Genomic DNA, 19,990 nt, shown 5'->3' with positions numbered 1-19,990 from the left:
TGAAAGTTGATGTACCGATGATGTCACATGATGCTGAAAAGCCGTTTGTTTGTTTGTTTGTTTGTTTGTTAATAAATTGAAAAATAAGGGTGCCTGGCTGGCCCAGTCAGAAGAGCATGCGACTCTTGATCTCCGGGTTGTGAGTTGGAGCCCCATGTTGGGTGCACCTGGGTGGCTCAGTCAGTTGAGCATCTGACTCTTGATTTCAGCTTAGGTCATGGTCCCAGGGTCATGGGATCAAGCCCTGTGTCAGGCTCTGTGCTGACACAAATAATAAATAAATAAAAACTTAACAAACAAACAAACTGAAAAAAAACCCCCAGGTATTTGTCTAGGCTGATGAGTCCATGATTTCACCTATAAATGCTATGCTACACAGTACATGTAAGATTTGTAAGGGATGGTGATAATCAAGAGAATTTTCTGTGCTGCAAACAGCTTTGACAAACAAAGAAATAAACAGCCAAGCTATATTTAGCATTTTCTTCATATATGGACTCAAATGGTCTGTCTTAGAGAAACTGTCTTAGTGTTTGAACTGATGGTATTCCCATCAAGGATTTGCTCCATAAGACTTTTCACTGCTCTTGTTAAAACAAACAAAACACAACCCAAACCCAACAAACAAAGGCTTGGTGTTGTCATACATATTGCTTTCTTCACTGAGAGGCGCTGGTGTAAAAAACTCTTGGAAGGAAAATCAGTGGTGCTGCAAAATGGTTCACTGTATTAAACAAAGACCGTTTTACTTGAGAGTGTTTAAAAAAACTGTGTGATATGATCCAGAATTCTACTTCTGTGTACGTACCAAAGAATCGAAAGCGGGGACTTTAACCTGTACCTGAAAACCCATGTTCACAGCAGCGTTACGCACAGTAGCCAAAGGCGGAAACAACAGAAATGTCCATGGACAGATGGGTGGATAAACAAAATGTGGTATGCACATGTAATGGAATGGTACTCAACCTTAAAGAGGAGGGAACTGTGGACACCTGCTATAACACTGATGAACCCAGAAGACGGTAAGCTAAGTGAAATAAACCAGACACAAAAGGACAAATATTGTACCCTTCCACTTGAACGAGGTACCCGGAATAGGCAAATTCAGAGGCAGAAAGTTGAAGAGTGGTTATCAGGGGCTAGAGGGAGGGGACAAAGGGGAATTATTATTAAAAAGGCTACTTTCCCTTTGGGAAGATGAAAAGTGGGGATGAAGAGTGATGATGGTTACACAACATTGTGAGCGTACTCAACACCCCTAAATTGTGCACTTAAACATGTTTCACTGGTAAATTTTGTTACACATATTTTACCAAGGTAACATTTTTTTAATTTTAAAAATTAAAAACAAAAAAAAAACCCGTAAAATCTGGGAAAAAGAGCACAGAAAATATCCCGTCACATGTAGAAATCTGGTGGCTTCACACTTTGTACATGGGTCCATCAGGGAAGCACTCATTTGGTCGGGGAAAGCTGCTGAATGAATCTACAAGATGGGTTATCTTATCTAATTGGTGAGGACTCCTCCAATTAGATTGCCTTCTAATAGGAATTTACATGGGACACAAATGTCTTCCCATTCTGTGAGCATTTTAAGAAGCCATCCATACACCTGTCTCCCAGACCATCAAGTTATCAAGTTCTCAGTTGTGTTTTTTCCAAGTCTCTGCAAATGGCCAGCCCATCATACACTGCTCATGAGTGCCTATAAGTCTGCACCTCCTTCCCACACAAAGTGGATAGCATCTGCATTGCCCAATGTTCTGCCCACTGGGAGGCAGACATTCTGCCCACCACTTTTCAGGGCCGCCCGTGAATGGGGTTGTGGTGAAACAGCTGACCACTTCCAGCTGTCACTAGCCTACTGTGCATAGCCTTCTGTAAAGCAGGCTTGTACTTTTCCTTCATCCCCTTGAAGCCTTTGAGTATAAACCAAGGGAAAGGAAGGGAAACAGTAGAAGGAGGTGCCATGGGAGTCTGAACCACCTGCTCATGTGGTTCATTTGTGCCTTCTGGATCTGCTCGGGCCCAGGATCATATACACCGCTTCAACTTCTAGTGGGATGCAACTGTGAAAATCCAATTTCATGAGTCTGTGGGCCAGATGACACCCGCAGAACATTTGGGTTCCAGATCAGGCATTCAGTCTTTACCGAGTCCCAGTAGCAAGCCAGAAGCTGACTTTTAGAATGTAGAATAGTCATTAGTGGACGATAGCATGGCCAACATTCCAAAGGTCTTAGCTGCGATGCTCCCATTTGGGGCTTTGTGTGGGTCTCCGCGTGGCATCTATGGCCGACACCTAAGTTGGGCAGCTTGCATCACAGCCCGGATTTTGAAGAGCCTTTCTTCGATCCAAACCAAACATTGTCGGATGTGCAGGTTACCTACTAAATGAGTCAGAGCAGCATGCCCAAATATGATACGTGCGGGCTCCAAAACCCAGAAGCCGCACATCATGCATTGCTCCTTGCTCCTCTTTCTTCATGATGCATAGTGGAAAGGGCAGCAACTGGGGTCTCTCTTAAAGACATAGGCAACATGCTCCAGACCTCTGGACCCTTAGGAACTTTCCTGATGTGCCAGGTCCTCGAACTTCCACAGGGTTTATCTCTGGCACACATATGTCTAAGGCACACAAGGTGTACCTTACTCTTTCCTATTCTCAGCATCCGGTTAACATACGGTGTCAACTGAGTTTATCAGCATGGTGTTCTCAAGACCGTCAGAGTCCCTCTGGACCTTGCGGTTTGTGGGAGGATGGCCTAAGCCACCAGGGTCAAGACAGTAAGATACTGTTATAACAGACACTGATGTGGCAGATACTGTTATCCCTGCTATGGACACGCAAACTAATTTTCCATACTCACGGGAATCTAAAAGAAAGCATGTCCTTTCTTATATATTTGCTTTCATATACCAACTGTTGGCGTTTATATTGATTTTCTGCAATAAAAATATCAAATGTAGGGGCGCCTGGGTGGCTCAGTCGGTTGAGCGTCTGACTTCGGCTCAGGTCGTGATCTCGCGGTTCATGGATTTGAGCCCCGCGTTGGGCTCTGTGCTGACAGCTCGGAGCCTAGAGTCCGCTTCAGAGTCTGTGCCTCCCTCTCTCTGCCCCTTCCCCGCTTGTGCTCTGCCTCTCTCTCTCTCTCAAAAATAAATAAACATTAAAAATTTTTTTAAAGCTGTCAAATGTAGGATTGCAGCTGTGATTAACATTGCCACATCATTAAGTTTGCTTTTCCCCTGTCAAATACGTAAGTGACTTGCCTGTCTCAAGTCACTAATAGTGGCCCTGATCTCTGCACTTTCTCCAGCTTTGGTACTGTTTTTGGTTTATAACTTCTCAGGGCTGGGAAAACAATTCCAGGGGTTTCCTTTTGCCCCGCCCCCACTTTTTTTTTTTTTTTTTTTACTATAATAGCTCACACTAGAGCAGCAGGAAACCATTGAAAGATTCTGCCAGCTACTGAGCATTAATATCACAACAAATTCTGGGATGGGGGAAATAACTATAGCACAAATCTGAGGGCCTTAGGAATGTGGCCTTTAACCTCTAAAGGCCTCCAGTGCTAATTGGTCTCCATGGGTAATAATATTTGAATTAACATCTGAAACTACAGTGAATTTGTACAGTGCCATTGTAGTGAATCTGGAACTATGTTTCCCAGACTTCTCTTCCCTGCATAGTCCTGACGTAGTGTGGGCCACAAGTGACATTTGATGGAATGTGGAAAGTGGAAAGTGGAAGTGAAACAGGAGCTATATCCTTTTTCCACTAGGAAGGTTGGTGCGGGGGCGCCAGACATAATTTGCAACTCATCCGCAATGACCCTTATCATTTAGGGGGTCACCTTGTTGACGTGGGGCAGCGTGGTCTACAGCTCCTCTGGCTTATGCCAGATCCTCCTTCAACTTCTGTCACTTAAAAAAAAAATTCATGTTTCTTTTTGAGAGAGAGAGACAGAGCATGAGTAGGGGAGGGACAGAGAGAGAGAGGGAGACACAGAATCTGAAGCAGGCTCCAGGCTCTGAGCTGTCAGCACAGAGCCCTATGCGGGGTTCCAACTCATGAACCGCAAGATCATGACCGGAGCTAAAGTTGGATGCTTAACCGACCGAGCCACCCAGGCGCCCCATCTTCTGTCACTTCTGTTCTGGTGCAACTATGGCTTCCTGACAGAGTGCCATCTTCTCCTGTAGGTCACCTGAATCATCAAAGTTGGAAGCTTACACGCAGAGAGGAACTGATGTGGGTTCTGGTCTATCCTGTGGGTCTAGCTCAGCCTCACAAGTGCCAGTTTGTTCTTACTGCCCCCACCTTACATTCGTCTCAACTGCCTGCCTACTGTCTTTTGGCTCCAGTACCAGATAAAAAGACACCAGTCTTATATAATCAGCTCTCACAATTATGTAGGGTCTCATCCTTCTAAGACATCTTCATTGTATATAATCACTCCCAGTAATTCTGTTTCTCTGATAAAATCCTGGCTGATAGAAAGTATCCCTTTTAAAGGTAATTTTGAAAAGTCATTTTAAGAGAAACACAAACTGGGGCGCCTGGGTGGCTCAGTTGGCTAAGCGTCTGACTCTTGGTTTTGGCTCAGGTCATGATCTTGCCATTGGTGGGTTCGAGCCCTGCCACGGGCTCTGCACTGACAGCGTGGAACCTGCTTGGGATTCTCTCTCTCTCCCTCCCTCTCTCTGCACCTCCCCTGCTTGCTTGCTTTGTTTCTCAAAACAAATAAATAAATAAGCATTTTTAAAAAAAGATACACAAACTGCCATTTTCTTTGTTAGAAGAAACTTTAAGTTCAGTCCACGTCTCTTGTCCCTTTGTAAACAAAGGTAAATAAATCAATGTCTCTGTAGATTTCTTATTTTAACAAAGCACTTTGGACAGGTTTTGTTTTGGTTTGCTTCTTAAAAATTTTTTTTTTCAACGTTTATTTATTTTTGGGACAGAGAGAGACAGAGCATGAACAGGGGAGGGGCAGAGAGAGAGGGAGACACAGAATCGGAAACAGGCTCCAGGCTCTGAGCCATCAGCCCAGAGCATGACACGGGGCTCGAACTCACAGACCACGAGATCGTGACCTGGCTGAAGTCGGACGCTTAACCGACTGTGCCACCCAGGCGCCCCTGTTTTGGTTTGCTTCTTAGCAGTGCTGCATGAACACAGAATCAGGAACAGCTCCTTTGCTTGAGGAAAGAGGGGAAGGTAGTGTGATAGATTGAATGTAAAAATCGCCCCCTCCTTCTATCCATAAGGCCCCTTGAAATGGGACTCTACACCATGTATTTCCCCACCCCTTAAATCTGGACTGGTCTTGTGACTTACTTTGGCCAATCAAATATGGCAGATGGTGTAAGAGACACCATCTTACAAGCCTCAGGACAGTTTTGTTTTTCTCTTGCTTTCTTGAACCCACACTTGGACAATGAGAACATGTCCAGGCTCATCTGCTAAAGATAAGAGAGACCATATAGAGCACAGCTGAATCATCTTGGTTGAGGCCATTCTACAGATCTCAGCAACCATGCCAGCTGGCCATGGACTGTGAGTGAGCACAGTTGAGGTCAATCAAGCCCAGCCCAGATCAGCAGTACCACCCAGATGAACAATAATCTAATGAATAATAAGTCTTTTAAAACCTTTATGTTTTGGAGTGGTTTGTTACACAGCACATTGCTAACTGATACAGGAGCGTGGGAAAAGGGACATGTTAAAAGAATGGGTAGGAACTCTCCAGGTGGATCAAAAGAGAAAAAGCATTGTGGTCAAAGGGGAGATCATGTGCAAAGAATGGAGGTAGGAATAGGCCCAGCAGATTTTAGGCAGTGGTGTGGTGGTAAATGTTTAACACCATCTCTCCATGTTCAGTTCTGATGTGAATATTGGTTGATATTTTTGTTGTTGTTAATGAGAAACAAACTTTTTCCACGGAAGACAAAATAGTAAACATCTTAGACTTTGGGGGTCAGAGAGGCGCTACAGCCACTACACAGCTCTGCTATTGTTGTACAAAACAACCACAGAATAATAGGTACATGAATGAGTGTAGTTGTGTTTCAATAAAACTTTATTTACAAAAATAGGTGATGGGCCAGATTCAGCTTGTAGTTTCCTGAACTCTGGTCTAGGTGACCAACAAAACAATAAATCGACTTGATTTGTAGTGTTTGTTGACTTGTAGTGTAATTATTCCTACCATGGCTGATTTTACACTGCCAATATAACATTTGGAAGAAATGTGCAGTAAGTAACACATCATTCTACCACCAGGCAGATAAGCTAGACACAGATAACCTTAAAAACATAAGCAATAGTAAAATATAGCAAACTAACTAGAAAGTAGTGGGTTGTCAGTATTTATTAATTTTGCTCTTAAAAAACCCAATTTGATGATAAGTCTATAGAATTTAATAATTTAATTTAAATATTTTATTTTGGGGGGACACCTGGGTGGCTCAATTGGTTAAGTGCCCTACTCTTGATTTAGGCTCAGGTCATCACCTCGCCATTGTAAGATCGAGCCCTGTTGATCTCAGCAGATTACTTTTTTAAAGTAATCTCTATGTCCAATGTGGGGCTCGAGCTCACAACCCACAACCCCAAGGTCAATAGTCATAGGCTCTACTGACTGAGCCAGCCAGGCACCCCTAATAATTTAATTTTAGTCTTTAATGTAATTTTATTGTGTTCAACAACTGGCTGACAAAATTCAGCTTTCAAGGGCCAGTAAGAGTCAGACTTGGCATACCATTGCATTCAGAGAATGGTGTATAATCCGATGTGGCTGGAACATGATGGGGGTAGAGGAGCAATGGGAGATATAGCTGAAAGGTTTTTGGGTAGGGGGATCAGACTAGGCTGGGCCCTGTGGGCTGGTAAGGAAGGCAGTGTTTCAGATGGGGGAGTGATAAGATCAGGTTGCTTTAAGAAGGATCACTCTGGATACAGAGAGGAGACTGTGTTTGCTGTGAGAAGCCTGAGGCAAGTGGGTCACTTAGGAGGCCATTGACATAACCATAGAGAAACTGATGGCTTGGACCAAGGCAGGTGTTGTGGGGAAGGAGATGTGGGTAGATGCTAGCTATACAGGAGTCAGAATCTGTAGGATGTGGTGACAGGTGGTATGGGGGAAAGTGGGAGGGAGATGCTAAGGAGACCCCAAGGACTGAGACTTGAGCATGTGCTTGAATGGACCGCCAGTCCCTGAAACTGAGAGCACTGGAGACGCTGGTTTGAGCAGAAGGTGAGCTGTCTGGTTTTGAACATAATGCATTTGATGAATCTGGGGAACACTGAGGAGGGGAGTTCTAGGCTGGACTCAAGGTTGGGATAGAAGACCCAGGATCCTGCCTCTTGTGGCTCCAGCTCATGGGACGGTCCCCACTCTATCTCTGCCCTTGCTCTAGGCCACCTCTGGAAGCCACATGTCCACTCTGAGACTCAGTCTTCCCCCTTTTTTTTTTAATTTGAGAGAGAGAGAGAGAGAGAGAGAGAGAGAGCGAGCAGTGGAGAGGGGCAGAGGGAGGGAGAGAGAAAATCTTAAGCAGGTCCACACTCAGTGTGGTGACTGATGCAGGGCTCAGTCCCATGAGCCAAAATCAAGAGTTGGATGCTCAAACGACTGAGTCTTTCCATTTGTAATGGGGTATTAGGCTCGGACTCCTGCTCCCCTGTTGCTTGAGTGTTGGGAAAATCCTATGAGATTTGTATGGCAGTGGAAAGTGGGGATGGAGGAGGCTGGTCTCATCCTGTCCTTTGCCCACCTGAAGGTGCAGGGGGATCTTTTGGAGAGGAGAGGAATGGCCAGCCTGGGCCCTCAGATTCCTGTAGCCGTTCTGGGTCGGAGGAGCAAATGTCAGGTCTCTGAGATTGAGAATGGAAATGCCATGCTCACCTCCCTCCCCCGCAAGGCCTCTCCTTCTCCCATCCTTCCTCTCATCTGGGTGCCTCCCGGGGGCTGCCCCTCTCCTCGGGTGCACAGCCCTGTAGTCCCTCTCTGCTTCTCTGGCACAGCCCGAGAAGCTGCCCAATCATGTTGGCAGGTTGCCACCTTCACCTCAGGCACCCAAAGCGCTTGGGCCCTCTACGTCTGTCTCCCACTCAAGCCTGCTCTCAGGAGGCTTCTACAAGGAGGCTCTTGAATAGAGCCATCTGGGACTCCTGAGTGTGTGTTTGATGGGGTGGGGCAATGGATTCCAGTGACAGGGTGGTGCTTGGGAGTTCAAGCCCTCTGGGTTCTGTCCTGGTTCAGCCTCTCCCGGTCCAGTGAGCCTGGACACCACACCTTTTTGTACCTCAGTTTCCCCTTCTGTGAAAGGGGGATAAGAATAACACCTCTTTCCCAGGGTTGGTGGAAGGATCAAATGAGTGAAAACACATAGGCACAGAGAAGAGCACCCAGCCCATTGTAAGTGCTCAGGAAAGTTAGTTGGTGTCCCTGTTCTTAGCCATGTCCCTCTTCCCAGTAGCATTTGCAACTGGAGACCCTTCTCCTGCCTGTTTCAGCGACTCCTCTCCATCTACAACAGAAGTCCCCACCTGTGTGCTGCTGTGCCAGCCAGGAAGGGACTGCAGATGGCGAGAGATCATGACCCCTCTGCTCTGGGGACAGTCCAGCCTCCCCTGAAGCTCATCTCAGCCATTCCGTTCACTCCAGAGTCCCACATGGGACAATCCAAACTTCTAAGCAGGACATTCAGGGCCTTTCGTAAGTTGGTGCTGGTGTGCCTTTCCCACCGGGGAGCCCAGCACTCCCTGGCTCACAAAGGCCCCAGCTTTCTTACACCCAGTGCACGTGTGTGGTTCTCTGCGGGTAGCTGCTTCCACACCTGTCCCAGACCTTATTGTGAGCTCCTTGAGGCAGCGACCACATTTCACCCACTGCCCAGCCCTGGAAACGTGTAGAGTGGGCACAGAGTGGGTAGTACCACATGCGTGTTGATGGAAGAAGCCTCTTTGCAAGGCATTGGGACCCAGAGGCTGTTCCCTGTAGCTGAAGCTGGAGATGTTTGGATCAAGGAGTCCCAGAGGGCCCCTCCCCACCCCACCCCACCCCTGCTTAGTCACTGAAGGCTAATATTTGATTTGGTGCCTACTTAGGGTCTGCCTTTGCTTCTACAGAGAAACCCTCTCCCAGGACCTGATGATTCCAGGTGCTTCCAGTTAGTTCTTGAATCCTGAATTGTGCTCTCTGCTGAAGCAGGGCAACGTTGATTAGAAAAAAAAAAAAAAAAGGCCCACCAGCCTGACGGTCTGGGAAGGCAGGAGAGGTCTATCAAGACAGATCTTACAGGCAAGTCTGAATTTTCCAGGAGGGCACAAGACAAGGTGAAGGATGTTCTTGGGAAAGGCATGATCAAAGGCTAGGGCCGGAGGTGGACAGACAGAAGGGCCGGAGGTAGCAGACAGGCACCTTCTTGGCCTGGGGGGTCAGTCCATGCTTTTCTTTGGATAGACGACTTTGAGTCGAGTACAATTCTTTACTGCTGCTTAACGCCCGAAACCTAATTATGGCTTTGCGTGTCTGTATTCTTTTGCCTTTTCCAGAGCTCTACTGGTAAAAAGTGGGGTGCGATAAAAGCAGCCACTTTTCCAGCCCGGAGACTGTCATCCAAACTGTCAACTAACCATTACAATCTCTATTATCCAAACAGGTCAACAATGGTCTCTGTGAAAAATAAAATAAAGAGGAACTGATAGCAATGTCTTGGTTCCTTCACCTTACGTTCTTTTGGGGGAAGGTCCTGGAAGTCAGCCTAGGCTAGGGTACAGGAACTTCTTTTTTCAAATGGCAGTGTGATAGCACTTAGGGAGCATAGATTCTGAAGCTACACCGTCCAAGGCTTAGCTGTATGACCCCGAGTGTTACTTAACCTCTCTAAGCCTCAGTTCCATCACCCATAGACGGTACCCATCTCATAAGTTAGTGTATGTTAAAGTCTGTAAACTTTAGTGGCAGGCACACAGCACACCGTGTTAGCTATTATTTTTATTATTTGTCCGGATAGGTCAACATAGCTCTAAAGAAAGTAACAGAAAAAGTTGATTCTCTGCTAGTCTTGAGTTCCATTTTATTTAAAAATTTTTTTTGAGTTTAGGGGTGCCTGGGTGGCTCAGCTAACTAAGCATCCAACTTCCGCTCAGGTCATGATCTCACAGTTTGTGAGTTCGAGCCCTGTGCCGGACTCTGTGCTGACAGCGCAGAACCTGGAGCCTGCTTCGCATTCTGTGTCTCCCTCTCTCTCCGTCCCTCACCTGTTCATTCTCTCTCTCCCTTTCTCTCTCTCCTGAGAGAGAGAGAGTCCCAAGTAGGCTCTACGCTGTCAGAGCAAGCCCACGTAGGCCTCAATCTTACGAACTGTGAGATCACGACCTGATCCTAAATCAGGAGTTGGACCTTAACCAACTGAACCACCCAGGTGCTCCTGGAGTTTCATTTTAAAGTGCTGGATGGGGCATCTGGGTGGCTCAGTCAGTTGAGCATCCAGCTTCAGCTCAGGTCATGATCTCACCGTTTGTGAGTTCGAGCCCCGCATCAGTCTCACTGCTGTCAGCACAGAGCCTGCTTCAGGTCCTCCATCCCCCCTCTCCCCTCAAAAATAAATAAACATTGAAGTGCTGGATGTCTTGCTGTGCTGAAGAACACCAGGGGCGGGGAATGGACTTTATCCAAGACAGGGTGTCTTCTCCTTGTGGGGAGGACCCGTAGTGAAGTTGGTGACTCAAAAGGGGGAGTTGAGTACCTCCTTACTAGTATGATCCTCCATCTAGCCCCCACTCAGCCTGGTGTTCCTCTCTACCCAGCTCCAGTGCCTCCTTCAGCTTACATGTCCCACTCCAGTTCCAATGTCTCCCCATGAGCCCTATGAGGCCCATGAACCCTATCTGCCTTGCCCACCTATGTCCCCAAATTAGAGACGACGTTCAGTACGTGGGGCTGAATTGAATGGAAAGGTATGATTTGGATTTTCTCAAAGGAAAAATAAGTAGAGCTGAGGTGGCCAGTCTGCACCAGTGAGCCCAGTCAAGAGGTTGTTGAGAATTGTAAGCCTCTGGGAAGGGCGGTGGAGGAGCTTGATTGCGCCTGGGCCCCTTCCTCATGGGGACAGTCACAGCTGCTATTCTTGGGCATCTGCCTCATCCTCAAACGTGGGAAATCTGGCTTTCAATGACTGACAACCAACCTGTACCTTTTGAAAGTATTTTATTAAAAAAAAAAAAAAAAGAAAGAAAGAAAGAAGGAAGGAAAGAAAAAAAGAAAAAGAAAACCCAACCAAACAAAAAACCCAACCCAAGAACTCTTGGTTCTGGGAGTCTGGGAGCAGCTTAGGTCTTTGGGGAGGGTGGAACCTGGAAGACAGATGGTGTGGGGGGGGGGGGGGCGTCTCTGACCCCTGAGAGGAAGAGCAGCCTGGGAAGCTGACAAAGCAGCCTTTCCCAGGGCTCAGCCTCCCTCTGAGGCCTGGGCTCACCCACTTGAAAAAAGACAGGTGGGGCTCAACCCACAGAAGGCGGCAGGGTGGGCAGTTCTGGTCAGGCCTCAGACCTCTTGTCAAAGTTACCAACCAGTTAGGAAGGAGAAGAGGGTGGCCCGGGGCTCGATCGGGCCTATCAGCACCCACCACGAAGATGGGGTTCAACCCACTCTAGGGAGGCAGGCTCAGGTTGGGAGACAAGGCCCCTGTACTGAGCAGAAGAGGCCCCGATGAGGCGGATGGCCCGGGGGCAGTCCCAGGCAGGACTCCGGACGGGCAGGGTAAGATCCAGACTCTTGAGAGCTCAGTGGCCCTGGAGGCCGCGGGGCAGCGCCCGGATGGGCCGCGGCGGGGGATTGTCCAGGACCGGTTCCGGCCGGGCCCGCACGCCGCCCCGGCGCTTTTGCTTGCGCAGCAGGTAGCTCGAGTACTGCACCTCGGGCATGGCCAGCTTGAGGCAGGTCTCGGTGGCTGGACCGGCGCCGCCGCTGGGCAGGTCGTAGCCCATGATGTCCACCTTGCGGCTGGGCTGCCACGGCTGCAGCTGCTTGGTGCGGATCTGCGCGGCGGGCCGCAGCACAGGCTCCGCGCCGAAGCAGCGCCGCAGCAGGCGTTCGCTGGCCTCGCGCAGCTCGCGCGCCTCGCGCTCCACGCACGCGCGGCCGGCGCTCGCCACGCGGCGCCAGAACGTGGCGTTGAAGTGGTCGTAGAGGCCCGCGTCGAGCGCGTTCCAGGTGCGCGCGGCCCGCGCGAGCGCCGCGGGGATGGCGGCGAGGCGCGAGCTGGCGGCGCGCGCGTTGAGCTTGGCGTAGAGCACGTCGTCCAGGTCCCAGGCCAGCAGGCGCCGCAGCAGGACCAGCGACTCGTCGAAGTACTCGGCGATCATGACGAGCGAGAAGACCTCCTCCACCTGGCGGATGAGGCCGGCCAGGTAGGCGGCGTCATCGCGCGGGCTGCGCTCGTTGTCGCCGCCCAGGTCGTAGGCCAGCGTGTTGTGCGCGAACATGGCGAAGTGCTCGCCCGCGCGGTAGTAGGCCTCGGGCGCGCGCAGGAAGGCCTCGAGCGACGCGTTGGGCACGCGCCGGAAGGCCGGGCAGTACTGGTTGTAGTAGCTGAAGAGCGACTCGAACATGGCGGCCGGCTCGCGCAGGATGGTGACGTAGACGGTGCCGGGCGGCATGAGGCGCTCGAGCTCGGCGCGGTCGAAGCGCAGGTGGCTGGCTAGCACGTGCGGTGGCCGCGTGGCTGGGTGCACGAAGTGTGCCGAGAAGTTGCGCGGGTAGCAGAACTGGTGCTCGCAGCTCGGGTGCGGCAGGGCCACCGTCAGGTTGTGGCGCTCGGCGAATCGGAACAGGATGTTCTGGACAGTCGTGCCCGCAGTCTTGTGCGTCTTCAGGAAGGCCACAGTCATGTGCTTGGGGCGGGGCGGTGAGTTCTGCAGAGGCGGGCAGCTCAGAGGAAACAGCTTGGGGTACCTGCAGAGTTCGGGAGGTGTGCGGGGGAGGGGGGGCGGGGGTGGAGGGTGTGAGAGGGATGCTTCTCGACCCCCGCCCCTCCCCAAGGATGGTGAGATGGGCCACAGAATGGTCCAACCCGGACTATACCCATGAATCAGTAGAGGGATATGCCAGGCGGCCTATCCTATGACGTCCCTATGACGTCACCCCAGTGATCCCTGCTGGCCTCTGGGTATTCACGCCCTTGTGTATTTCCCTCCCCATGAGTATGAGCGGGACTTGATGCTGCTTGGGAATAGAATAGGGCAGAAATGATGGGATGCCACTCCTGAGATTACATTATAAAAAGACAATGGCTTCTATCTTGGTCTCTCTGCCTCTCACTGGGATGACTCACGCAAGGAGAAGCAAACTGCCATACTGTAAGCAGCTGTATGGGGAGGCACCAGGCGACAACAGTCCCTGAGGAACCGGGCCTCATTCTTTCAGCCTGGTTGAAGAACTGAATATTGCCAGCAACCACATGAACGAGCTTGGAAGGGGAGCATTTCCAATCAGACCTTCAGATGAGACTGCATCCCTAGCAGCCAGCTTGATTGCAATGCCATGTGACCTTGAGCCAGAGGAACCCAGGTAATCCACACCTGGATTCCTGGCCCACAGAAGCAAGATAATAAGTGTTTTTTAAAATTATCTTTAAAGTTTTATTTATTTATTTTGAGAGAGACTGAGAGAGAGAACATGAGTGGGGGAGAGGAAGAGAGAGGTAGAAAGAGAGAATCCCAAGCAGGCTCTGCAGTTTGAGCACAGAGCCTAATGCAGGGCTTGAACCCATGAACCCGTGAGATCATGACCTGAGCTGAAATCAAGAATCCAACGCTTAACTGACTGAGCCGCCCAGATAATAAGTGTTTGATGTTTTCAGGTGCTAAGTTTTGAGGTAATTGGGTTACACAGAAACAACTAATACAAGGACAGAGGCCCTTGGAGATCTTTGAGAAAGTCTCCTCTACACATGTAGAAACTGAGGACCAGAAGAAGAAAAATCATTTACATTGTCTGGCAACTAAATAAAGTCACCATATTCTCTTGTTCTCTAGCTTTTTTCTCATTTTTACTCTTTGGCTTCTCATCTTGTAGGTGAGTGGCATGGGCTTTGAGGCAATCTATTTGATTCGTGATTCTGTTAGATTCTCTGGAGCCTCATTCATTCAATAAGTCTTTTTTTTGAGCATCCACTATATGCCAGGCACTGTTCTAGGTTCAAGAAATATGCTAGTAGTATAAAAACCAGACAACAATCCTAGCTTTCATTTGTTTCCTTATTCCTGAAACAAGGGTGTTTGGGATTACAGGTGACCTGTAAATTCCCTGCATATTGAGTTACTATTGTTTCTTTTCTATCCTAAGCATCATGTAATGAGGAGAACTCTAAGCAGCTCTGAGAACACCACTGAGATTTCCTATCTGTGGCCCATTTGGGCTCAGAATAATATCTACACAGATGCCCTACCAAAAGACCGTTAAATCATCCAACAAGAACTGGGCCTATTCACACCATTCTTCTGGGCAGACCATGTAGAAAATGGGAATGAGGCCCTGAAGGGTGCAGGGACTTGGTGGGTTCACACAGTGAATCATGGAGCAGGGTAAGGGCTACTGCTAGTCATCACGTATCCTGTATCAGGGTGACTAACTGGGTCACCCATAGCATCATCCCCATTTTGTAGATGAGGGAACAGGCTCAGAAAAGTGAGGGGATTTGCCCAGCACAGCAGAAGTAATGAGAAGTTGTTTGCAGTCCTCTGGGGAGGCGCTCAGAATGTGATGCCACGGGAAGCATTTGGACGGGATTAGAATCCCAGTTTAAGTCACTAACTCTAGGACTTCAAGCAACCTTTCAGTGAAGACCAGTGCCTGCCCAAGCAGGTTGTGTGGATCTGAAGAGAATATATAGAAAGCACAACTCGAATAGAGGGGAGGAGGGGCGCCTGGCTGGCTCAGTCAGTGGAGCATGCGACACTCGTCTTTGGGGTCGTGAGTTCAAGCCTCATGTTGGGCATAGAGCCCATTAAAAAAAAATAAGTTTAGAAAAGTGGAAGGAACAAAGCCCAGCAGAAGACAGACCCTTCCGGCAGATAGAAGGAGTAGGAAGGAGAGTTCCCAATTCCGTTGCCCACCAGGCAAGAATGCAGCTCCCCTGGGTCCCGCCCATGCAGTGAGGCCCTGCCCCCTTACCAGCTGAGCTGTGCCCCCTGGTGGATGAGGAGGCTTAAGGTGCTGCACCCTAGCACCAGCAGCAGGATTTTTCTGCGGCTCATCATCTTGGAGGCCTGCTGCAGGTGCTGGAGGATGGGTGGCATGATGGGGTACCCACCCCTGGACCAGCCGGGACCTCGCTATCCAGGACTCCCTTCGCCAGCACTCATGGGGGCTCCTGGGGCTCTGGTAGCAGGGCCAGTATTCCTGAGAGGCCTGGCAGGAGAAGGAGGCAAACAGGTTTGCGGCGGGCAGAGGAGATAGACTGTGGGCCCCAGCAAGACTGGTGCGAAGGAGAGCTCCAAAGGGTGGGGTGCGCAGAGAAGCCAGAGAAGATCGGATTCCTACCTCCCATTTCCAAGACCCTATCTCCGCACCCTCTAGATAACTTAGTCTTGGGTGGAATTACAGGCTCTGGGGTGTGGCCAGCTCTTCAAGCGGTAGCCACTCCTCCCTGGAGCCCTGTCTCAGCTTCTCAGCCTGGCCCTAATTCGTCTTTGTCTTGTGGTTATTTGTTTCTGTCTCCCCGCCCCCAGTAGACTTGCCTTAGCACCAGTGCTTGGCTTAAAGCACAGAAGTCTCAATTCAAGGTTTCCCTCCTCCAGGATTCCTTGCCTGACTGCTTCAGCCAAGAGTTGGTCTTGACTCCCCAGAGACCGAGCTCCTCAGAAACCACTGACTGGACCTGTATCTTCTCCAGTCTCTTGACATGCGTAAGGCATCGATAGTGCAGGCTTACTATATGTACCACACTAGTACATACCTAATGCCGGTTAATCCCCACCACACCCTAACACAGGCATTATTCCCCATTTTATAGACAAGGAAACTGAGGCTCTATGACATGGTGCTACTTGTCCCTGGTCACACAGTTGTTGGCAGAATCAGGATTCAGACCTTTCTGGTTCCAAAGCCCATCCTTCTAGATGCAATGTGTGCTGCTTCCACAGAACACGGATTTCTCCATCCCTGCTCTGGACTCTGGTAGTTCTACGTGTTTCCGAGCCCCGAGCCTTCCTAGCTGGGCTCCTGCCCTGAGGGCCCAAGACCAATAAATCCATGAGAGAAAGAAAGGAAGGACTTGAAATCCCAGAACCCTATCTGGATTCCATCCCTAGACACCTGAAACCTTGGCCACTTTGTCAGCTGACTCTGCAGTGAGAGGTGCCTGGCCAAGGCCATGACATGGCAGCCGGGGAGAGGGGAGAGGGGTGGGGTGTGGGGAATACAGAGGGGCTCCTGCTTGTTTCCCCGCTGAGATTCTCCAGAAGAAGATGGGCCTCCATCCCAGGTGAGTGGCAGGAGTGAGAGGCAGAAGCAGGGAGGGCCTGTTTTCCAGCCAGTCACCTGTCTCTGCACAAATGCCTTGGCTCAAGGGCAGCCTGGCCTTTAGCAGTCCTGGTGGAAAGACAGCTTCAGCAGCAATGTCTGTCTCCCCACTAGGGTGGTGTCTGTGTCTCAGGGGCCTTAGTCTCCAGGTCTGGGTTCAGCGTCAGCCTCACATTCACACCTCTCGAAAGGGGAGAGGGAGCCTGGAACCCTATGGGCATTTGCACGTATGTGGAACTAGGACACCTGGGTCCCAGGAGGGATGAGGTAACGTAAAAACTTTTGACCATCACTTCCTGCTGGGGCCTAGAGCTTGGTTTCTAGTTCCTCTTCTTTGCCACTACCTTCCCCTCTCCTCTCATTAATCCTGGATTACATTTAAACCTGCTCGGATGGAATGATGTGATGGTTAGGCCTTTCCTTTCTCTCCAGGCCGCATCACCTGGTTTCCTCCACCAGCCTGCAGACAGACTTAATCTGCCTGGAGCCGAGGGGGGTGCAGGGTCCACCACAGAGGGCAGCCAAGGGCATAGCAGAGAAAGCCTAAGGCCCTGCTGTCTTTTCAAGGATTGTTAAGGGCAGAGAAGGGCTGGCTATGCGAGGGTGAGGAAGCCTACAAGGGAAGTCAGAGCCTGTGGCCTCTGCCACTCGTTTTGCCTAGAGGATTTGGTGACAAGATGGGAGTTTCCCAAGGGGGCAAAGTGGGAAGTCAACCTATTCACATCACTGCTGAAGTCGCTAAAACTATTCTATTTTCAGAGGACTCTGGGTCAGCCAAGGAGGTCAAGCCCGGAGAGAGCGCTGCGGGGACTTTCCCTGGGAAGTGCTTCAAGCAGGCCACACAGAGAAGGACAACAGGGTGCTTGGTGGTCTCCTCTGTCCCACTCTCCTCCATGTCTTAGCCCTGGGGACCCAGTCAGCCAGACCCTCGTCTAAGGTCCCCTTGAAATAGGGCATCGTTAGTGCAAGAACTTCATGGACACCACCTCTAAGGTGGGCACCAGTTTCTGCTTGGCCACCACCAGTGTCGGGACGCTCACTACCTTCAGATACAGCCTGGTCCGTTTCTGAGCAGCCTCAGCTGTTCAAAAGTTGTTTCTGGGACAGCTAGGATCAGCCTGCCACTATGAGTGCCCTGCTCAGCCTGTCCCCTTCCACCTTCCATCTACATGATTGCTAGTGTTGCTGTCCTAGACCACATGGATCATTTTTCTCCATGACAGACCTTCAGGTATTTGAAAGCAGTAACCTTGTCTCCTCTGGGTGGGCACTCGGCCAGGCTAAACATTCCAGGTCCTCAGAGAGGGTGCTGCTTGGACACTGGAAGCGGCCTCCCTTCCCTTGCCAAGTTCTCTCCATGATGCCTCCTCTGGAGATGGAGTCAGGGCACTGGCACCCAGGGAGGGGGCTGGCCAGGGCTGGATCTAACCTCTGTAATCTCCAGGCTGGTGTGGGGTGGGTGGTGGTCTCCTGGGGCCCTGGCTCCTGCCCCTTGTATTCTTCAAACTCCTCTGCCTGCCCTGTGTCTTCTCCATGGAGAGAGTTTCCCTCAGCCGTCCCAGACAGGTCAGGATGCCCAGCCTCATCAGAATATCAGTGCTAATTTTAGTCAGAACAATTTACCTCAGGCTGCTGCCTGGTTTTGCAAATTGCTTTCCTTTCTCCAGGGAACCAAAGGAAAAAATGGTATAGCTAGGCAGAGCTTTGAAAACGGGCTTGGACACCCACCCACTCCCAAATGAGCCCTTTTCTCTCTCCCCTCCAGCTCTAGGGCCAATATGGGTGCTCTTAGAGGGGGAGGGTGTCCCGGCTTGGACCACCAGCCCTGACCATCGGGTGACCTGGAGACTCCGTCCTTACTAGAGCACGGCACAGCCCGGTGAGCAGGGAAACTGCCCAGGGCACTAGAGAGGAAGGGGCTGAGTGAGGGCTGAGGGGGTTGCCGATTGGTGGCTCAGGAGATCAATATCTTTCCACCTCTCTCTTTTCCTGCCTTTTTCCTCCCAGCCTGCTGCCAGGTCCTCCCCAGCCCCCTCTCCTTGCCATCCACCCCCACGTCATCCCTGCCTCCAAATTCCCTTCATCCTTCTCTCTCCATCACTACCGCCCCTTCAGCCCCCATTCCCTCAATTTCATCCCCACCTACCCCAGGGATCCGGTCACTAGGATCTGGTCACCACAGGGGATAGGCCAGACTCGCCCTCTCACCCCGGCTTCTCTCGTTCCCCAGGGGGGGGTAGAGCGCCCCCCCCCCCGCCCCCATGCTCTCCAGGCACCAGGCCCCCGCGACACTCTCCTGCCCACCCCTCGTCCCCTGTCCCGGCCCGGTCCACCCCAGTCCCCCTGCCCCACGCCGGCCACTGCAGTACTTACGCCGCGGTCTCTGCCTCCGACCCGGGTTTGGGGTGGTCGCCGCTATCTCTAAACCCTTGTCCCGAAATCCAATGCGGATCGCAGGGCGCCGGGGACCCTGAGCGCCGAGCGCCGGTTCGCTCTCCTCTCCGAGCCTGGATGGGATCAGGTGGCGACTCCGCTCTCCTCTCCGCTCTGCCCGCCGTCCGCCCCCCCATCGCACACCGGAGGCGGGGCGGGGGCGGGGGCCGGCAGCGTGCAGGGGAGGGGGAGGGGAAGGGGAGCGGGAAGAGGAGGGGGCAGCTCTGACTTGAAGGCTGCCCAGGAACAATCTCCGGGTGGCGTCTTCGGATGCGGGCATCGCCCGGCAGCCTTGCAGAGAGGTTCAGCAATGTGGCCAGCATCTTGCCCTCACTCTACAGAAGGGGAAACTGAGGCCTGAAAGGTATCTGGATACTCTGGCATTGCTGGGCATTCCTGGGCTCTATTGGGCGACCTTGGCCTGGTGGGTCCTAGGGGAGTTAGAGACACGGGTACCTTTACCAGCACCCACATACTCCCTCCCTCCTCTTCTCTGTCCACCTCCAGCAGAGAAGCATAGCTTCAGCTTGGGGGCTGGTCCCATTTGCCCTCCCACCCCTGAAGACCCTTTCCTTCCAGCCCCTGAGGCAATCCCCTTGCTGCTGACCCACTCCTACCCTACAGCAGGACTCCAGACTCACTTGTTTCTGACCAGAGCCTTAGCACTTTGTACTGGGAATCTGAGAACCCAAGTTCAACCCTTGTTGAACTTAAGACCCAGAGTCAAGAGCCAACTCCGTGGGCCTGGATACTTTCAGCTCTAGGATAGAGAGCTGTTCTTAGAGCTGCTGGGAGACTGCAGAGGTGATAGGTGTGAAGGCTCTGTGTAAACTCCTGCGTGTCTGTGTGTGGGCGTACCCGGGTGGGGGGAGGGGGTGGTCCTGAATTTTCTACTCCCTTCTTAGACCCTAACTCCTACCACTTGGAGCTGGGCAGCAGCACCTCTCAAAGTCATGGCAGATACCAACAGCCCTACGTTTAGTTCATTGGTTCTCATGGACTTCGGCTTTCTCCTACCC

General features: G+C 51.0%; 1 protein-coding gene and 1 long non-coding RNA gene across 2 annotated transcripts; one reads left to right on the top strand and one right to left on the bottom strand.

Annotated features, from left to right (window-relative positions):
* Positions 1 to 11,205: 11,205 nt before the first annotated feature.
* On the bottom strand, positions 11,206 to 19,049 carry GAL3ST3 (galactose-3-O-sulfotransferase 3). The gene is made up of 3 exons (XM_027045473.2): positions 18,912 to 19,049; positions 15,189 to 15,425; positions 11,206 to 12,968 (listed from the first exon to the last, which is right to left on the bottom strand). Exons 2-3 carry the CDS (start codon positions 15,311 to 15,313, stop codon positions 11,798 to 11,800), a joined length of 1,296 nt encoding a protein of 431 aa, XP_026901274.1. The 5' UTR covers positions 15,314 to 15,425; positions 18,912 to 19,049; the 3' UTR covers positions 11,206 to 11,797.
* LOC128311735 (uncharacterized) lies at positions 12,289 to 18,917 on the top strand. The gene is made up of 3 exons (XR_008290250.1): positions 12,289 to 12,424; positions 13,353 to 13,583; positions 17,298 to 18,917. It is a non-coding gene; the product is annotated as an uncharacterized LOC128311735 (long non-coding RNA).
* Positions 19,050 to 19,990: the final 941 nt, after the last annotated feature.

This window comes from Acinonyx jubatus, chromosome D1, assembly GCF_027475565.1.
Source record: "Acinonyx jubatus isolate Ajub_Pintada_27869175 chromosome D1, VMU_Ajub_asm_v1.0, whole genome shotgun sequence".
In the NCBI taxonomy this organism is placed as follows: domain Eukaryota; kingdom Metazoa; phylum Chordata; class Mammalia; order Carnivora; family Felidae; genus Acinonyx; species Acinonyx jubatus.
The sequence above is the reverse complement of the archived record's forward strand: the minus strand, read 5'-3'. Positions and strand labels throughout refer to the sequence as shown.